This window comes from Pipistrellus hanaki (genome assembly GCF_964339955.1).
Source record: "Pipistrellus hanaki genome assembly, chromosome: 2".
NCBI lineage: Eukaryota > Metazoa > Chordata > Mammalia > Chiroptera > Vespertilionidae > Pipistrellus > Pipistrellus hanaki.
The window spans coordinates 3223337-3242851 of NC_140504.1; the positions used below are offsets into that span (position 1 = coordinate 3223337).

Below are 19515 nucleotides of genomic sequence, written 5' to 3' on the forward strand. Positions count from 1 at the left end.
TGGAAAAACTGAGGCATAAGAGGGGTTGGGTAAGCCAGTGAGTGTAGCAACCATGGTTTGAACCCAAGATGGTTCAAACCCAACACACTAAATAATTCAAAGAAGTACAGATTAGATTGAGCTATAGCTGAGATTACTTAAAAAAGAGGTGTACTAAATAATTAATAGAACAAACAAGATTTGTAAGTAGGTTGGTGTAGGATGAGGAACAAGGGCATACTTAACTGGGGAAGAAGCACCCCTGGCTGTTTAGGTGTGTGTGTGTGTGTGTGTGTGTGTGTGTGTAATTTATGTGTTTTCCCCCAATATTTCTCTTCCGGTCATTAGAAATCACTGGGTAAAACTGCTTCACTGGCACATATTGTTGATATTCATATTACTGAATGCCCCAGGGAATAATAAAGCTCTATTTATTTAAGGAGACACTATTTAGAGACTTCCCACTATTTGACTGTCCTCTCTTAATTTGAATGTGCATTTCTTTCTAACATGAGTGTTGATTTTAGAGTTTGATTGGGAGCTAACGTTTAGGTGCTAGTTCCTCTCTCCCCTTTCCCGCCCCCCCAACCCCAGCTCCCTTGGGTTTGAATTCTAAATTGTTTATATTATGTGATCGTACTGACTTCTATGGAACTTCCATTTTAGCAGCTCCTCATGGCCCATTTGGAGAACGAAGAACAATGAATTTTCTGGAACTAGTGTTTTAATAATGAAAAACTTCTATAATTATCCGGTATTTTGGTCTTTTCAATCACAATAATATTTGGTAACCTTGATGCACTACCTGTTATGGGCCATTCAATGCCTTTTAAATGACAGGAAATGTTTCACAGAGTCACAATGCTTAGCAGAGTTGCAGTGTTCTTCCTTTTGGAGGGATGGTGGGAAACTTTAAAACTCCATGTGTGCCCTACAGCATCCAACCTCAGGTTGTTAGGACATTTGATGAGCCAGAACACAGCGTCCCCAAACTGGGGAGGATCACAAAAAGTTCACCATATCTGGGGAGCAGGTGTTACCCGTTTTCATCCAGCTGATACACTTCCCGGGTGTATTACACCGAGGTGGACATTTTGAAAGGAGGTCCCAAATAGATCACTTAAACCTAATGCCCAAAGAAGGGACTGTTGGATTCCTTGATGTTGATAAATGGCAGATTTCTCCTTAGGAAAAATGCATTCACGTCTTTGAATGTTTAAAAACATCACTCCTCATAGGGATATGCCAGGTGATTTTTACCCAACTGCTTACTATTTCAGGTCTCATCAACTAACTGTTTTCCCAAGCTAGGCAGGTAGTTGGGGTTATAAACTCTTAAGAGGAAAATCTTAACAGTAAATCTGGAGAAAATGGCTTGCCACTTGAGGGATTAGCAGTAACTCATCAAAAGGGGGAAATAAGGGCTGTGGAAGGTAATGGCTGTGAAACATCACTGCTAGAAACAGCTTACGGGCACTGAGACGCTAAGCCCCAACCGCCTTATCCGAGCAGCGCCCCTTTCCAGCTCCCTGAGCTCAGGCTGTCCCCTGTTACGGTGAAGTGGTTTCTTGATTACAGAACAGGAAGATGGCACTCGGAAATCAGACTGGACAGAGCAACGTATTCTCCCAGGCGCATTTTTGTAGACATGGCTTACCTAATTTCAATTTCAGAACTTTCTTGGCGGCGTTATCTCTTTTTAATATATGGCTCTTAAAAACGCATGGGAACACATAAAGAATTTTAAAACGAATTAATAACATGGGAAACCAACAGAGAAACCTTAAAGGAAAAGAGGAACTAACGGTGGAGGCAGAGAGAAGAAAACCTGTCTGCACATTAAACACCAGCTTACTCTACGTTTCTCTATAGAGTCTTCATGAACCAGCAGCACTCGCGTTACAAAAGGCAGTAAACCCGGAGGCTGAGCCACTGTCAGGGGCCTTGGGTGTCCACTTATAGTTCTGCCAGCAGCCATTTGGCCTTAGCCAAGCCTCCATTTTCTCAGCTAAGTAAGAATCCACCAAGGACTCCTTCCCTTTAAAAAATTGATATGATCTGTGAGGTGACTCTCTTCACGTGGATTGTATTATTCTAGCAATGGAACTGAGCTTTCCTGTGGCGAAGAACTGCTTGCTGACACCCACTTCCCGTTTGCCAACACCAACTTCCGGTTCACTACCACCAACTTCCGGTTCACTACTGTGTTTCCCCGAAAATAAGACATCCTCCGAAAATAAGACCTACTTACAGGTTTCCTTCTAGAGTGAAATATAAGGCACATCCCCCCCCCCCCCCCTAAATAAGGCCCTCCTAGGCTCTGTCTCAGAATGCTATTGCTAAACATGAGAAATTTGGTCCACTGATTCTGAAAGAAATGGAGTCACAAGAAATTCACCAGGAAATTCAGGAATTTGATTGTTATGATGATGTTCCAGAAGATGATGACATGATTGTCATTGACTAAATGAGTAAATTCTTGATACTGTAGGATTCACAGTTTGTCTGGTTTGTGTTGACAACTACTGTACTACCATATGGTATACAGGTAATAAATTTCCTTTATTTTCATTTAACAATAAATGTGTACCGTATTCTTCTTCATGGAAAAATAAGACATCCCCTGAAGATAAGACCTAGTACATCTTTGGGAGCAAAAATTAATATAAGACACTGTCTTATTTTCCACTTTGCCACCACCCACTTCTGGTTTGCCATCACCCACTTCCACTGTCCCCAGTTTTTCCATGTGGTACTTAAATCTTTCAGAAGTTTTCTTCTTTGAGGAAAAAGTAAATGAGTTAAAAAACAGCAATGTAAGGGGAAGTCATAGAGTAAGAGGCTAAAAAGAAATTGCATCCAACCAGTGTGTTAACTTCATTTGCATTCCGAGTCAAACAAGCAGATTAAAAATATTTAAAAAAGGACGTGAGACAATTGGAAATTGGAACACTTAGATATTAGATCTGAAGAGATGATCATTCATTATTTTTGGGGTCACAATGGTGTTATAGTTATGTTTTTAAAAGGGTCCTTATCTTTTAAAATACATACTGAAATTTTCGCAGATGAAATATGATCCTGGGAGCAGTTAGTGAGTGATGATATAGATGGGGACAAGTTTTGGCCATAAATTGACAATGATAGTAATTCAATGATGGGTACATGGGAGTGGATAATACTATTTGGCCTATTCTTGCATACGTTTCATAGTTTACATAATAAAAAGTGTAAAAAAAACAGATTGATGGGAGCTATCTGAGGAGCACATTGGCGGAGGTGTTGGAAAGGGCTGCTTGTCATAGTTGCATAATCGCGGGGGGTAAATATGGAAGTTCATCAATCAGAAAGCCTATGGTGAGGAGCTGGCTGGCAACGGGCCCAGCGCTGTGTGGCTGTCATCTAGCCTCCGGGCCAATTTACCCTCCATAAATAACAGTCTATATGGATGCTTTACTATTTAAATGCACACTCGCCGCAGCTGCTGAGCGTGTTTGTTTACGTACCCACGAACCCTTCTGTAAACATCACTATCTCAAAATCGCTCATGTGCCAGGAACATAAAGGCCTCCCTTAAAAAATACATTTGTGGGATGAGACACGGCCAGTTCCCAGATGTCTGGGTGGGGGGGCGGGCGTGTGTGTGTGTCAGAATTTTGCAGGGTTTGATTCATTTCAAAAATAGAATCACATGACTGGAAGGTTCTTAGAGGTCACTGTACACATCTCTCCGGGTCTGGGCAGAACTAGACGGAAGCCAACCACTGAGGATGTGGGTCTGTGTTTTGTGGATGCCAGTCTGCCTTTTGTGAGGCCAGAGAACTCATCGAGGGAAGGCCTGGGGCCTGGACCTGCAGGGCCCCGGGGCTGGGCAATGTGCACACCCTATCCCCAAGGATCTTACTTTCATTTTCTAAAACTGAGCCTGACTCTCAGTGCTGGGCACAGGCTTGCTGCAGTGCTGCTGGCGTTGGAATCGTCTGCCAGATGTTCTGTGCTGAGCCTGAGACCAGCTGACTGAGGACCGGGTGGCCAGCCTCCCCAGGGCAGCTCAGCTCTCCAGAAATACCACGTCGCGATCCACGTGTGCCCACAGTTGTCACGTGGGTGACAGGAAGAGGGCGCTACATCAAGGTTGCAATGCGGGGCTTGTCCTTGAAATAGGCCCCATAACTGAGACCACGGATAGTATAATAGTTTAAGGTCAACGAAGACATTTCTGAAAGGAAAAATGAGTAGAGCGGAAGCCGTTTTGTGCCAGCTCGCTGTTGTCAAGGCTCTTGGTGTCCCATCCAGCCCTCCAATGAGTAATCAGGCCCTTGCGAGTTTGTTTTTTCCTAAGTGTGCATTTGGTCCACATTAATGTTTTCCTGTGACTTTGACTCATTGAAGCATTTCTTCCCCCGAGGGTCTGTTTAATGCCCACAGATACCAACTGTGCTTTTCATTCACAAAGAGAAGCATCCCTCTGAAGCTTAAGGGATCAGATGGACGATAAGCACTGAATTGTATGAATCCCACCAGGAAAGGAACAGGACATGTCCAGCTTCCAGACAAGCCCAGAACTTTCTAGAACATTCTTCCCTTCACTTTCCAGAAGTTAGAAAACTTTTTTTGTTCAAATAGAAAATGAATAGGGGTTGCTTTTTTTTTTTTTTTTCCAGGAACAAAGGCAAGTGTTTTGAATCTTTTCTTTTTTGCTGGCACCTCTCCCCTTTCCTCCAAGAAAGCAGGTGGAAGGCAGCAGATCCAGAGGCAAGCATCACTGTGAATTATCAAAAAGATGACGCCCCTCTCTTTCGAAAGGCTCAGTCATTACAGACTGTCCTCAGAAAGACAGGGCCTGCCCCAGGGAGAATGCCAACACAGGGACATCGCAGGATAATTTGCTTATTCCGAATTCATGGTTTTTCTTGTTTGTTTGTTTTTGAGATTGAGCTTTGGGTGGAGCGAGCATGAAGCTCAGCTCCAACAGTTTGAAGCTCAGATGAACACCACTAACCAGAAAGGATATATTTCCAGTGGCGTTTGCTTCTGGAACTCAGAGAGGCAGTGATAACAAGGCTTGTCCACTGCCCTCCCTCAGGTCCTATTGGGAGAGTTTACAGTGAGAAATCTAATATTAAAATTGCATCATGAGCAAGTGGTTGGGTTATGCTGCCAGAGGCTGTGTCGCAGGGGCCACCACTAGGGGGATCCAGAGTCCCTGCGCTCAGACCCTTGGGAGAAGATTCTGGTCTGTGGGAAATGATGGGGCTCCAGGTTTAAATTGCTTCCTCCCCTCTCTCCTGCCTCTCCACTCCCCCAAACACACAACCATTGCTTCAGGAACACACCTGGAGTCAGGCTAAGGTAACAGATAGCCCTGTTCCCATCTGTAGCAGTCTTTTAGTATGTCACAACAGTTCTCCTGTTATTCTTTACAGCTGTTTTCGGATTAGGTCCATGTTCCTTTAGTTCTATGGAAAGGAGCCCTCTCTAATCACCGAGCTCCATGCAAAGCCTGCCACTCACATTGTCATTGCTGGTTGCATTGACACACTGATGGCAAAGTTTCCACCGGGAAAGAAAGTTGCTAGAGGTATGACCTGGCCTGCAGGGTACAGGCAGGCACAGACATGGGGCCAAGGACTTTCATTGGAAGGGATGACGGGGATGGGCTAAGGGGTTGATGAGGAATCTGGGGCCAGTCTGTGGGCCCTGTATTTTCAGATGATATAAACCAACTCCGAGCCTCCAGTTGAAGATCTCAAAGCACAGAAGGGCAGTTGCATACCTAACTAGGATCCCATGGCTACTATCTCTAGTCAGAAGAACAGTAAAGAAACTGGTGAATTAGGGTTCGAGTTTATGTGTTTTCTGTAGGACACCATTGCTAGCTTACGTCAAAATTTACGGCTCTATTTTGTGGGCTGTGACAGATAAACATGGGCAGAACCGGTTTTGCTGTTGGGATGGATAACACGTGTGAAGTTCAGAGATGAGCGAAGACTTCAATAAGAGCAGACCAGCTCTCTATTCTGAGAGCAGACGATCTTCCCTAAAGCACACCGATGGAAGGTCAATGGAGTTATGACGAAAGGATCGTCGGCTTTTCGCTTTCCTGCTGGAGTTATTTGCTGGGGCCGCAGAACTGTGTCTGCGGGGGCTCAGCAGGGAGACTATGGAGACAGACACCAAGCACTCACCTGACATAAAACAACACCATGGGCCTTGCAAATGGCTCCCAAAGAAGAGGGGCAATTGCGTTTTTATTAAAGCGATTTGTCAGGCTCCCTCTGAAAGCTTCCCCGTCCTCCTCCAGGCGGGGCAATCAATAACCTCCAGTATTTAATGGACCGTGTTTCAGAGCCACGCAAAAGGTGCTTTAGCGAGAAGTTTTAATTTACGTAAATATTTGGAAATTTAACCTATGTTAAGCAGTGTTTTTATTTATTTATTTATTTATTTATTTATTTATTTATTTATTTATTTAAAAATATATTTTATTGATCTTTTTACAGAGAAGAAGGGAGAGAGATAGAGAGCTAGAAACGTCGATGAGAGAGTAACATCGACCAGCTGCCTCTTGCACACTCCCTACCGGGGATGTGCCCGCAACCAATGTACATGCCCTTGACCGGAATCGAACCCGGGACTTTTCAGTCCGCAGACTGACGCTCTACCACTGAGCCAAACCGGTTTCGGCTAAGCAGTGTTTTTAAAACACTCGTTTATTCATTTGTTTCCAAAGGCCTTTTGAAAAGAGAAGGCTAGCCTTCTTGGTGGATAGACTGGACGTGATAAGCTACGTGGGCACACACGTCCTGAAGTGAGGGGGCGGTGTGACAGTAAGCGGTGTTCAGCTTCCCCATAGATAAGAATGTGAGACCCATGGGACCCCGTTAGAGGGGGCCCGGGTCCCTCAGAGACCCCCGAGGGGGCGCACCTTACCTGTGGCTTCCACCATCCCTTCCAGGATGACCACGATCTCCAGCTCCTCTTTGGGCAGCTGTGCTTTGGAGATTTCCCAGAAGGGACTCTGTTGGTTGATTTCGTGACTGATGATGAGCGGCGACACCAGGAACAGCCGGTCGTCCCCGGTGTAATACCCGACGTTGATGTCCGTCTGGTTCAAGGGGATGAATTCGCCCTCGGAGGTCTGTTTGGACTTGATGAGCTTGGCGCGGATGGAGGCCTCCACGATGTGGGAGTTCCTGAGGTCCCCGACGCGGAACATCAGGCACAGCTTGCCGTCCCGCATGGAGATCACCGCGTGGGTGGAGAACACCAGCGTCTCCGCCCTCTTCTTGGGCTGCGATATTTTCACAAACATGCATCCCACCATGAACGCGTTGACGATGGACCCCAACACCGACTGGACCAAGAGGAGAATGATCCCCTCCGGGCACTTGTCCGTGATGACCCGGTAGCCATAACCGATGGTGGTCTCTGTCTCTATGGAGAATAAAAAAGCAGAGACGAATCCGTTGAGGTTGGTGACGCAGGGAGTCCACGACGGGTCCTCTATGTGGTCCATGTCTCCTCGGATGTACGCTATTAGCCACCAGATCATCCCAAAAAAGAGCCACGTGACGGTGTACACCATGACGAAGATCAGAAGGTTGAACCGCCACTTGAGGTCCACCAGGGTGGTGAAGATGTCGGTCAGGTAGCGGTAGGTCTCCCTCACGTTGCCGTGGTGCACGTTGCACTTGCCGTCCTTGCGCACGTACCTCTGGATCTTCCTTTTGGTCCGGTCCCGGCAGATGTGTCTGGGCAGGTCGTCCCTAGCCTGCTTAGGCAACTTTGGCTGGTGAATGGCCACGGGGCTCTCCACGTCCTGGTCCATGGAGTCGCCCTCCAGGACGTTAGCTGGTGGTTTGGAGAGAAGAAAAGAAAGAAGGAGTGAAATGCTGGCTCTTAGGGGATCATGGGAAACCACACCGTGTGCGGGACATGGACGGGAAACCCAACACCGTTGGTGTAGCTGTGCACAGAGCAGAGTGAGTTTTGTGTGGCATCGCCTGGACAGGCCCGGAGTGGACTGGCCTCCTGTGCTCTGCCGGCTGCCTTCGTGTTGGAGCTTCACCCCCTGCCCAGCAGACAGCTCCGGGCTGTGCAGGGTCTCCTGGCCAGCAGGCTCTGAGAGTCACCCTGGCAGGGAGCTGTGCACTGCGGATAGAGAGACATTAGGATTCAAACAGTCTCTGCTCTTCCACTTTGCTAATGTGGGCTCTTGGACATGCCATTTTTATATCACTCCCCGCCTCCATCTCCCTGCCCCACAATGTGGGGATGGAGCCTCTCAGCAGGTAAGTAAGGTTGAATGAGGTCATATGGTGGGTCCCCGGTGCTATAGGGCTGGTGTCTTTATAAGAAGAGGAAGAGATGCCAGGATGTGTACTGGGAGGAAGGGGCATGTGAGGGCCGTGGGAAGGCAGCCATCTGTAAGCAGAGGTCTCCCAGTCCAACCAGAGTCACAGAAACCAACCCTGCTGGTTCTTCCACCTCCAATCCCCAGCCCTCAGAATTGTGAGGAAATAGATGTCTGTCGGTTAAGCCTCCCAGTATGTGGAGCCCTGTCATGGCAGCCCAGGTAGACTGACGCACTGTCCGAACTCACTGAGCCTCAGCTCCCACACTCACAGAGCGGTGACCAAGATGCCCCGTTCATGGGGCTGTTGGAGGGAACCACATACCTGCCAGGAATTGACATGGAATACGTTTTCCTTCGCACTGACTTGTTCCTCTGCTGCTTTCCTTATGTCTCAGGGCAAGATCTTTACATTGTCACCCAGATCTCAGAGTTTAAGGAAAAGGTCTGGTTTTTGTTGGTGATTCAATGCCAAGGTTAAAAAGTTGGGCGGAAATCGCTCTTTTTGAGAGTTTACACATTTGGTTTGGTTCCTGCCTCTATGTTGGCCATTCGCAGTCCGGGCGTGCATTGTGTTTTGCTGAAGGCCCTGTGGTGAGCGCATCGGTAGAACCGCTCACGCATCAGGAAGCCTCCCTGGAGTCTGTGTGCCAGGGTGAGTGTGGCGCGGCTGCTGTGAGTGCACACACAGAAGCCACCGCATGAAGCCGCTTGTCCAGCCAGCTCCTCCCAAGCTGCCTCAGGGGCTTGTCTATGGCAGTCTCTCTCCCCAGCTCTCCTCTCTGCGGACGCTGCCATGCGCTTTGTCCACGGCCACTCCGGCCTGTCCCCTTGGTTAAAGGAGGAAGGCGGTCTGCTGAGAAAACACTCTTCCGGTTAAGGAAGCAGCTGGGGACTCCAGTGGTGCCCATGGCTCCGGTGGCATAGGTCTGCTCTCTATTTCAGCCCCAGGAAGAGGCCGCGTCTGGTCTGCAGAGCAGACTGTTGGGTTTAGCCACTTGGACTTTTCGATCCTGGCCCTCCTTAGCTTGTCATTTGTAAAGGAGAAGCTTTTCTTATTCCTCCTTCTCCTCCTCATCCTCCTCCTCTTTTACTCCTCCTCTCCCTTCTTCTCACTCTGGTCCTCCTCCTCTCTCCCTCCTCCTCTGCCTCCTTCTTGGAACAGATATCAGGACAGGAGTGAGAGGGTAGTAGCTGAGGCTGCGACAGGGTGGAGGCGATGGAGAATCTAGATGGACGTGAAGGTGACGTCCCTCTCACTGCCAACACTCCCGCGCTCCCCAAGGCATGATGCTTATGGTCCCGAGTGGTCACAGCTGAGTTCTCACTGTTCATTTTGCCCCGAGTGGGAGTCTCGAATATAGCTTCCTGCGGGACAAGCTCTGGGCCCACGCCCTGGCAGGTGGGGAGACTGGCGAGTGTCTCGCTCTGACCCAGGTGCTAAGCTCCTGACGTGCAAAGCCACCGGAGCCCTGGTCTCCTGGAGGCCTCCAGGGAGAAGCGGGTTTGTCAGATTAGCTGCTTTTTAACAGTCTCCAGCGGGATTCAGACTCCAAATGTCAGGGAGGAAGTACACGCCCGCCCCCACCACCCACGCTGAGGCTGCTCTCCCCCTTTTCCTGGCTCCGCCGTCACCTCCAGCTCCCGGCGGGCTCTGAGCTGGGGGCCCGTGTGAACAGTGAGAGCGCGTGGTGAGGGGCCTGGGCAGCGCCGGGAGCGGCCAGCATCCCCCAGACCTGCTCCCCGCTGCCGGCTCAGGACGGAGCACGTTCCCTGGCCTCCTCCGCATGGAGGGGTGGCCACGGGCTGGATGCCCACTTCTGCCCTTAGAGAGCGTGTGTGCCCCTCCGGTGCCCCTGCCCTGCCGCGGGCGGGGAGGGGCCTGGGGCCCGGGCCCAAGAAACAAGAAGGAAAGTGAGTGTGTTCGCCACTGTGCAGTCAGTGTCTGGTACAAACTTGAGCCTCGTCTTGCATGTTATGGGCAGCGGCACTGACCCGGACAGGGGTCAGGCAGAGGGACCGTGGTGAGGGCTGCGTGGGAGGAGCGGGGAGAGGGGGCCGGGGTGGGATGGGGGAGGGGGATGTTTGCATTTGGCATCTGTAACGAACCAGCAGGTGGGGAGTGTAAGTCACGTGGGACTCAGTGCCTTTTAAAAGCAAGCAAACTAAGAAAGCCAAAAGACTGGGAGCGAGGTGGGAAGGTGGCCTCGGGGCGGCCATGGCTGAGGCCGGGGTGCAGGCAAGGTGTGTCCCCGGGGAGGTGGGGAAGGGGCTCAGAAGGTGCCCCCCAAACCTGCCTAAGCAGCAGGCGGTGCAAGAAGCACACGCTGACCCCTCCTGTCCTCCTGAAACCAGGAGCTAACTCCACGCCAGAGGCGCCCTCACAGCTTTGGGGGAGACAGGGCAGGCAGGGCCGAGGATCTGCCTGAACAAACCGCATCAAACAAACCCAGGCCCACCTGCTCACTCCTTCTCCGTGCACAGCCCAGAGCCCCAACCCCCCTGTCCTGCCAGTTCTCCCCCAAGCTGTTCTTTGTCTGAGTGTCCTGAGGCTTCCCAGGTACACAGAGAAATTTGATAACACGTGTCTGCTTTTCTCCTGCTAATCTGTCTTATGCTCCATTTATTTCTTAGGCCCACGAGAGACGTGAGGGCCGAGGAGAATTTTTCTTGCCTTGCGATGGGGCTGGGAGGCCGGGCCTCTGGCCTGTAGGGGCTGCTGGGAAAACAGGCTCAGAGGCCAGAGAAACCAAACTTCTAGTGAGGTGGGAACTCCTGGGGACTGGAAGAGACTGAAGCAGGAGTCCCAGGGGTAGGGGCCAGGCCAGAGAGGGGTGTGGGGTGTGGGGTGTGGGATGTGGAGTGGGGGCCCAGCTGGAGGCTGTGTCCAGCTCCCTGGCAGGGGCCCTGGCAGGGGAGAGACACTGCCCCAGCTCCGAGGTGCAGAGGCGTGCAGGGGGACCCAGAAAGGAATGCTCACATAGCTCTCGGCCTTTCTTTCTTCCCTGGAACCCCAGGGTGTGAACTGAGGGGTGATCTGAATTGCATTTGCAAGAGCGTTTGGGGCTGCTCAGCAGAGCGAGCTGCAGCTGAGGCCTGGAGAGCAGACATCCTCCCTGCGTGCCTGCGCAGACCTGGGTGCAAACACCCACTCACCACCTCAGCCGCAGCCCCCGTGGCCCCAGGGCCCCCTGGCTGTCCACATAGGCCTCCCCTCCCCCCTCTGCCAGCCTCCCTCACCTCCCTCCAACTCGCTGCACCTGCTCCAGCATCGTGCACGCAGGCTGACCAGGGCTAACAGTGAAGAACTGCTAACAGTGAAGTGTGTACAGCACCAAGAGGATCTGAGAGAGGCCCCGAGGCGCTTGGTGGTTCATAAGTCGATGCTCAACCCCTGAGCCATGCCGGCTATGCCCTTCCTTATTTCTTATATCAAAATGAACTCCAAGTGAATTAAGGATTTCAATGCAAAGGAAAAAAAAAAAAACCCTACAGAGGGAGTGGAGATGTATTTTTATCATTCTAAAATTTAGAAAAGCTGTTCTGACCATGCTAGGAATCCAGAAATTATTTTAAAACACTGTTATTTTTGTCAACATGAAAATTTGAAATGTTTGTAAGGAAAGTAGGAAGACAAACCAGCAAACATATTGGCAACACGTAACATATACATCCCCAATTCATAAAAGCAGCATGTGTCCCGTGGGAAACATGGCCACAGCAGACGGAGAAGGGGCTTGGGAGAGAAGTACACGGAGATGACAAGCACATGTCCAGCCACGGCAAAGCCAAAGCCGGGCACCTGTAACCAATCCTCCCCCAAAGGTAGCAACATCAGAAAAGCAACAGCAGATGGGCAGTGTGTGCTGGGAAGGCGGTGGGCTTGGGAACTCAGATGCTTTATGGTAGGTGCTGACCACAGTCTTTCTGGAGGGCAGGAGACAGGAAGTCTTACGATTTAGAAACGGTTGGATGCCGTGGCTCAGGGGCTGGGCATTGATCCCGAGGGAATTGTTCCACACCCGCTCACCAGTTGCACTCAGGGCTCTACTGCAGCCTCTCTGATAGCAGCGAAAAACTAGAAACGATCCAGGTATCTATCAGCAGAGCACCGGCTAAACACCTGTTTGCACTTGTCATCAATGGCATACTATGCGGTCATGAAAAATGATTTCCCGCCGAGACCGGTTTGGCTCAATGGATAGAGGCTTGGGGACTGAAGGGACCCGGGTTCGATTCCGGTCGAGGGCATGTACCTTGGTTGCGGGCATATCCCCAATTAGGGGGTGTGCAAGAGGCAGCTGATCGATGACTCTCTCTCATCGATGTTTCTAGCTTTCTATCTCTCTCCCTTCCTCTCTGTATAAAATCAATAAAATATATTTTAAAAAAAAGATTAAAAAAAAAAGAAAAATGATTTCCCGTGCTTTGGGGTCTTCACCAAGATCACCTTCTTAATGGCCTGTTTAACCCCCTTTGGAACCAGTAATCACAGCTGCCCATTCTCAGGTCCCCTTCTGGCCCTGCTGTGCCGTTCTTTGTAGCATTTGCCACCTTTCAGCCTGAGAGGTCATTTGCTCTTATAATTTTCTGCTGCCCATTGGCCCCCGTGGGAAGGGAAGTTCCCCGAGGGCAGGCATCGGTGTGTGTTTTATTCACAGATGAATCGAAGGCCCTGGAGCAAGTGCCCAGCACACCGCCCCTGTTATTGAATGAATGGTATGTGTTCATTGACTTGGCTGGTTGCCCAGCCAAAGTGCTAAGCAAAAAAGGCAGAATAAGGAACATAGAACCCACCCTGCATATACCCTGTTTCCCCGAAAATAAGACAGTGTCTTATATTAATTTTTTCTCCCAAAGTTGCGCTAGGTCTTATTTTCAGGGGATGTCTTATCTTTCCATGTGCTAGGTCTTATTTTCGGGGAAACATGGTATTACCCTCTTGCAATAATGTGTGTGTGTTCATGTGTGTGTGTGTGTGTGTGTGTGTGTGTGTGTGTGTAGAAGAATGTTTTCCAAGATGTTCATTTTGATCTATCTCTGAGTTGTAAGTTTGTGGGTGTTTTTTTTGCTTTCTCTTTGATTTTTCTATATTTAGCTTTTTCCCTTAATGTACTTCGATCATCTAAAAAAAATAAGTAGGAAACATGAGGCCACTGTGTTGAATAACCGGAACAGACACTGCAGAGACCACCGGGCGACATCCTTGGGCTTGGAAATGGGGACTCACTAGTGCACTGGGCTGAGTAGCGTCTCCCCCACAGTCACATCCTCCCTGAACCTCAGATTGTAACCTTTTTTGGAAATGGGGTCTTTTCAGATGTAATGAATGGTGTCATACTGGACCCAAATCCCATAGAGCACATGTGTCAAACACAAGGCCCGCGGGCCAAATCCAGCCCTCCAGGCCTTGCAATGTGGCCCGCACCGCGCTGTCATCACTGCACTCCGCTGTCAGTTTATGACATTGTCAGTTTATGACTGTTCAGTAAACCATTCGGCCCGCGATTTAGGCTGGATTTTAGATTTTGGCCCCTTCTCTGATTGAGTTCGACACCCCTACCATAGAGCATCCACATAAGAGACAGGAAAGAACACCCAGAGACACAGGGAGGGCACCTGAGCACAGAAGCAGGGGTTGGAGTGATGTTCTCAAATCAAAGATGCCTGGAGTCACCAGAAGCTGAGAGAGTCAGGAAGGACCCTCCCCAGAGCTGTCGGGGGGAGCACAAGCTTGCTGACACCTTGCTTCTCTCCAGGGCTGTGAGAGAATACACCTCCATTGTCTTAAGCCACCACTTGGAGTTAGCTGTGGCAGCCACAGGAGACTAATACCACTGCTGCCTCTGGTGAGGGTGGTGAGGGCTGAGTGGTGGGTTGTACCAGGTGCGGAGGAGTGGTTGGTCTGGGAGAGGGTGTGAGAGAGGATTTGGAGAGGATGTGCTTAAAAACAGAGCTGGAAGGAGCTGACGGGGCCAGACTCTGTGTGTGTGTGTGTGTGTGTGTGTGTGTGTGTGTGTGCGTGATGGGTGTTTATAGGGCACTTTTACATGCGGAGAGGAAGCCAAAGGGGAGAGGTTGTGCTATAAGGAAGGGGCAGTGGCAGAGTGAGGTGTTGGAGGGAGTGGCAGTCAACGGGGAGCAGAGGTGGAGGGACAGGACATGGAGATGCAGGGATAAAGTTTGCTCCCCGAGAGGCAGGTGAGCTGGGGAGGGAGGAGGCAGCTGGGAAGAATGTGGGGCCGTCTCTCTCAGGCTTTGTGTCATGGAGGTGCTGCACACTGGTTCACTTTCCAACGTGAATTTCAGGGAAAGTGTATTTCAGCAGACTCCTCGAATCAAATCTGCATCTAGCTTTGCAAACAGCGGAACGTGGCTTCGCCACAGCCCAGGCGAAGCTTTCCCATCGCTGCAGGTCAGGAGAAGACATGTGGACAGATTTGTGTACACCTGTGTTCACAGCAGCATCAGTCACAGGTAAGCGGGATGGGGTGCTGCCTCAGCAGGGAGGCTCTCCAATGCCTGCTGCAGCATGGACGAGCCCGAAGGACATTGTGCTAGGACAGTGGTCGGCAAACTGCGGCTCGAGAGCCACATGCGACTCTTTGGCCCCTTGAGTTTTTAGCAAAAGTCAGCTTGGGAGTATCTTAATTAAGTTAATAACAATGTACCTACCTATAATCTTTAAGTTTAAAAAATGTGGCTTACAAAAGAAATTTCAATCGTTGTACTGTTGATATTTGGCTCTGTTGACTCATGAGTTTACTGACCACTGGGCTAGGACACAAGCCAGTCGCCAGAGGACAACACTGTTTGACTCCACTGACCTGAGGCATCTAAAGAGCCACATTCATGGAGACAGAAGTGGAGTGGCTGTGTCAGGGCCGGGGGAGGGAGGGTCCGTGTTCGCAGGCGTGGAGTGTCAGGTGGGGAAGATGAGGAGGAGCTGGGGATGGATGCAGTGACGGCTGCACAAACGTGAGAATGTGCTCAGTGCTACAGAAGCAAACACTTAAGGAAGGTTAACACAGTAAAGGTTATGTTGTGTATGTTTTACCACTCTGAAAAGCAATTGTCTTAGGCAAAGGAAAGCTCATTTATTTTCTAAATGAGGGAAGGTTGGCTTCTAACCGTTTTGGGGAAGGTGCCGAGTGGCAGTGGATTCGCGCTACAATGCTGCCGGCTGAGGTCAAGGAGATTGTGCTGTTGTGATCCGGGCTCCCACGTTACCCCCGAGACAATGAAGGACAACTCCGAGCTGTCGCTGCAAATGACACATGACGTGTGGAATTAGGAACTTCCTTTTGGCCCTTTGCCCGATGCTTGTCTTCTCCTGTGAGTCCTCACCTGCGGATTTCCCTCCCTGGGGACCGGCTTGTCATCTGTGTCCGATATGCCGTGGGGAGGAGAGCTGGTTTGCGCTGTGCTGAGCTACTGGGATTATGAGAGGGGATCACACTCAGAAATCTGGGCAGACAGGAAGTGTAATGTCACAGATGTGTGGAGAACAGTGCCTCCATCTGCTGGGAACTCCTGACAGCTACAAAAGGGCCAAGGGTCCTATTAACATTAGTTGGGGGGCCTCATCCTGTGACCCTGAACTTAGAATGTCTAGGAGCCACTGTGAGGTCAGAGGACTAACGTTAGCTGCTCCGTGCATGGGAGATGGCCTTGGAAAATGTGCCATTTCATTGCTTAACAGAGAGAGATGCCAGGTCACTGTGCCAGGGCTGGAGGAAGGAGGTTGACATTCTATATCCCGATTGCTCTTTTAAAGGTTATTTTAAGATTTAGAACCATCGACAGTTGAAACCATCAGAACCTTTCGGGACCACTACCACAGCCGGCTTGTCTACTGCACAGCAGTGTTCCGATGAGGGCAGTGAGGGGGCTGTGCTCTGCGGGCCACACCACGCCCCTTTCCCAGGCCCGGGTCTGCTCAGAGGACAGGCCACCGGCTGGGATTTGCTCAAGGAGCTGCCTGACTGCAGCAGTCCTGCAACCCCAGACATCTTCAGTTCCTTGTCCTCCACATTTTATTGTGCACAAAGAAAGTGAGACCCAAAAGAAACCAACTTATATGGCAGGAAGCAGAGCCAGAGTGTTCCTGTCCCTCAGGAAACTTGGACTTGATGGTCTCCCTCTGGAGCAAGAATCCCTTCTGCTCTTGGTTACTGTGGAGTGGGCCTGGAGTCAGCCAGACGGGGTCCCACTGGGGACCCACAGTGCTCTGCTGCCCACTCAGGGGGCCCTTCATTGGCAAACTGGGTGAATGCTACCCTAATGGGCTCAAGGGAGAATTGGGGACATAGTCTTGTTGGCAGGTAGAGTAGCCTGGTGACAGGGCCATGTGCGTTGGTGGCAGGCGGGTCTGAGTTGGAACTCTGCTGTTCCATCTGCAATCTGCGTGCATTTGTTCTGGCCGCGTCACGTCTGAGTCTCAGTTTCCTCAATTGTTAAATGAGAATAATCAGACCTACCTTCGGGGTTACTGTGAGAAATAAATACATCACTCGAGCGTTGCACCTGCTACAGAGCAGACATTGAACAAATGGCAGCAGTTATGATAGTGTCCGGGCCGAAGAAGGCACACGATTTGTAGCTATAATAATCCCTGTTTTTATAAGCCCAACACTGTCCTGGGAACAGTGGGAAATTCAGAAGCGATCTAAGACACAGATGGGCAGGCCCATCTGGAAGCTCCGAGCCTGCTTGCGAACACAAGACCTGCACAGTGTCCCATAGCAGTGTGCAGTTGCCTGCAACACTGTGGACACAAGACTAAGACCTGTTCAGCATGTCAGAGGCAGAGGTCAGTGGTGACTGGATGGATTAGCCAAGGGAAGGACCTGGGGAATGACTATATATATATATATATATATATATATATATATATATATATATATATATACACACACACACACACACACACACACACTAGTGGCCCAGTGCATGGATTCATGCACATTGAAAGGAAATTAATTAGAAGAAAGATTCATGTGGTATTACATTACTGCAAAGAATTACATCTCAAAATAGTATATATAATATAGTATTATAAAATTAAAACATGCATGCAATTGGCGCCAGTGAGGGCTTTATATGTATCATGCATGAGTCAACATTTACTTTTAAGTTGCCAGTTGGTTAGTTGGACTGACATATGTACTGGCCGGTTGGTTAGTTGGACTGACATGATCAGTCACTTAGCCTTTTATATATATATAGATAATATGCTTAAATTTATTTTCCTCAGAATTTCTCAAGCTTATTGAAGCTCAAGACAACCTATGCACAGCGAGGATCTGTAGAAGGTGCATTTGACCTACACAGAGCATATCCCCTTATTCATGGTTCTGCTTTCCGAAGTTTTAGTTACCCACAGTCAAGTGTGGTCTGAAAATATTAAACAGAAAGGTCCAGAAATGCACAATTCATAAGTTTTAAATAGCATGCGGTTCTGTAGCATGATGCAAGCTCCTGCCAACAGTTTTTTTTTTTTTTTTAAATATTTTATTGATTTTTTTACAAAGAGGAAGGGAGAGAGATAGAGAGTTAGAAACATTGATGAGAGAGAGTCATCGATCAGGCATGTACCTTGGTTGCAGGCATGTACCCAGTGGTGGGTGTACCTTGTACCTTGGTTGCAGGCACGTACCCAGTGGGGGGTGTGCAAAAGGCACCCCCCCCCCCCACTGGGCACATGCCTGCAACCAAGGTACATGCCCTTGACTGGAATTGAATCTGGGACCCTTTAGTCCAAAGGCTGACACTATCCACTGAGCCAAACCGGTTTCGGCGCCATCAGTTTTTTTGCAAAACTAAGGAGCTCTGGATGGAAAAATGCAGACATCCAACATCTGGAAGGTCGTGCTCCCCATCTGCCTAGCCTGAGAACCAGGGCTGTGCCCCCCGGTAGTTGGCGACACACACACACGTTGGAACGCCTGCCTAGGGCTGCTGCCTCCATGGGGAGATGGAGAGAGGCAAGGGCACGAGGCAGGAGTACACCTTCCCAGCCTGTTCCTGTACCACCCACCTCCACAGTCTATGGGGCCAACAGGGCCCTGAAGCCAGGCTCCCACGTCTGGTGAGTCATTAATAACCCGGGACTGTGATGAATGGCTACGGGCGTCGACCGATGGGAGCATTCCATGGCCACTGGCCTGGCAGTGCCATGCTTCACAACATTCTCATGCAGATTGGACCCTAGGTGCCTCCCTGGGCAGCTGCCACCGAGCTTTCCTTCTGCAATCTCCGTCCCAACAAACTGTGTGGGGTGCACCACGGCTTTGCTTTCTGCTGCCTCCTGACTTTCCCTCTCAGTCCTCAGCATTCTCTTGCCATTTGGTGCCTCTTGGGATGGGGGAAGGTGGGGGTCGCAGCTCTCTCCCTGGGGACTTCCCTCCAGGTCAGGGCCTGAAGTCAAGACAAGACCCAGGTCCCTTGGCCTCACTCTGGGTGACTTTGCTGGAGGCGGTCTCACTTGGGGTCACCATGGCCAGAAGCCAGCTGGACGAGTGCCAGTCATTCATTGGCTCCTGGAGGCGAGTCCCTACTTCCGCCTGAGGGACTTGGGGATGTTCACCAGGCATCAGAGATACCTGAAGTTGTCTTTTAAAAAACTCTGAGATGAGATTTAAGTTTAATTTTTATGTTTCATGAAGTGGTTCGATTTCAGCTTACATTGGTGTTTGTATTTTATGCACCAAGCTTGGAAAAGGATCTGAACTTAGAGGGAGACGCAGAAGTCTGGAGGTCTGCGAAATTGTATGTGAGAACTGAAAACCTTTTTAGATATGTGGGCTTGCATGACAATTATAATTGCAAGGGACTTGGGTAGGATTTTTAAATTAAAATACTGTAGGTGGCTGTGTGTGGATTTTTTATTTTCAAGTGTCTGTATGAGTCATTTCGAGTTGTCTGACTTTTTCTTCTCAGCCATATGTCAGCCTGTGTGTCCTGCCTGAGTTGCCTGGTGAGTAGGGTTAATTCTTGGAGGCCCACTGTGAGCACCTCCTCCCCCCTACCCCATGCAGGTCATGGTGACACGGCCGCCAGAAACCACTACTGTGTGATGTGTCAAACAGGGACATCTCATGTGGCAGGGCAGGCAGGGACATCGGGGAGATTCGGGGAACCTCTGAGGGACCATGTGCTTTTATTATGGCTTCTGAATT

The 19515-nt window shown here is 49.8% G+C and overlaps 1 protein-coding gene across 1 annotated transcript in view; it reads right to left on the reverse strand.

The window, feature by feature from the left end:
- The window catches only part of KCNJ6 (potassium inwardly rectifying channel subfamily J member 6), a 136387-nt gene that overhangs the window by 26715 nt on the left and 90157 nt on the right, over positions 1-19515 (reverse strand). Inside the window, exon 3 of the mRNA XM_084873680.1 lies at positions 6913-7833. Coding sequence (XP_084729806.1) covers positions 6913-7833 — 921 coding nt within the window. The remainder of the gene's footprint in view (positions 1-6912; positions 7834-19515) is intronic.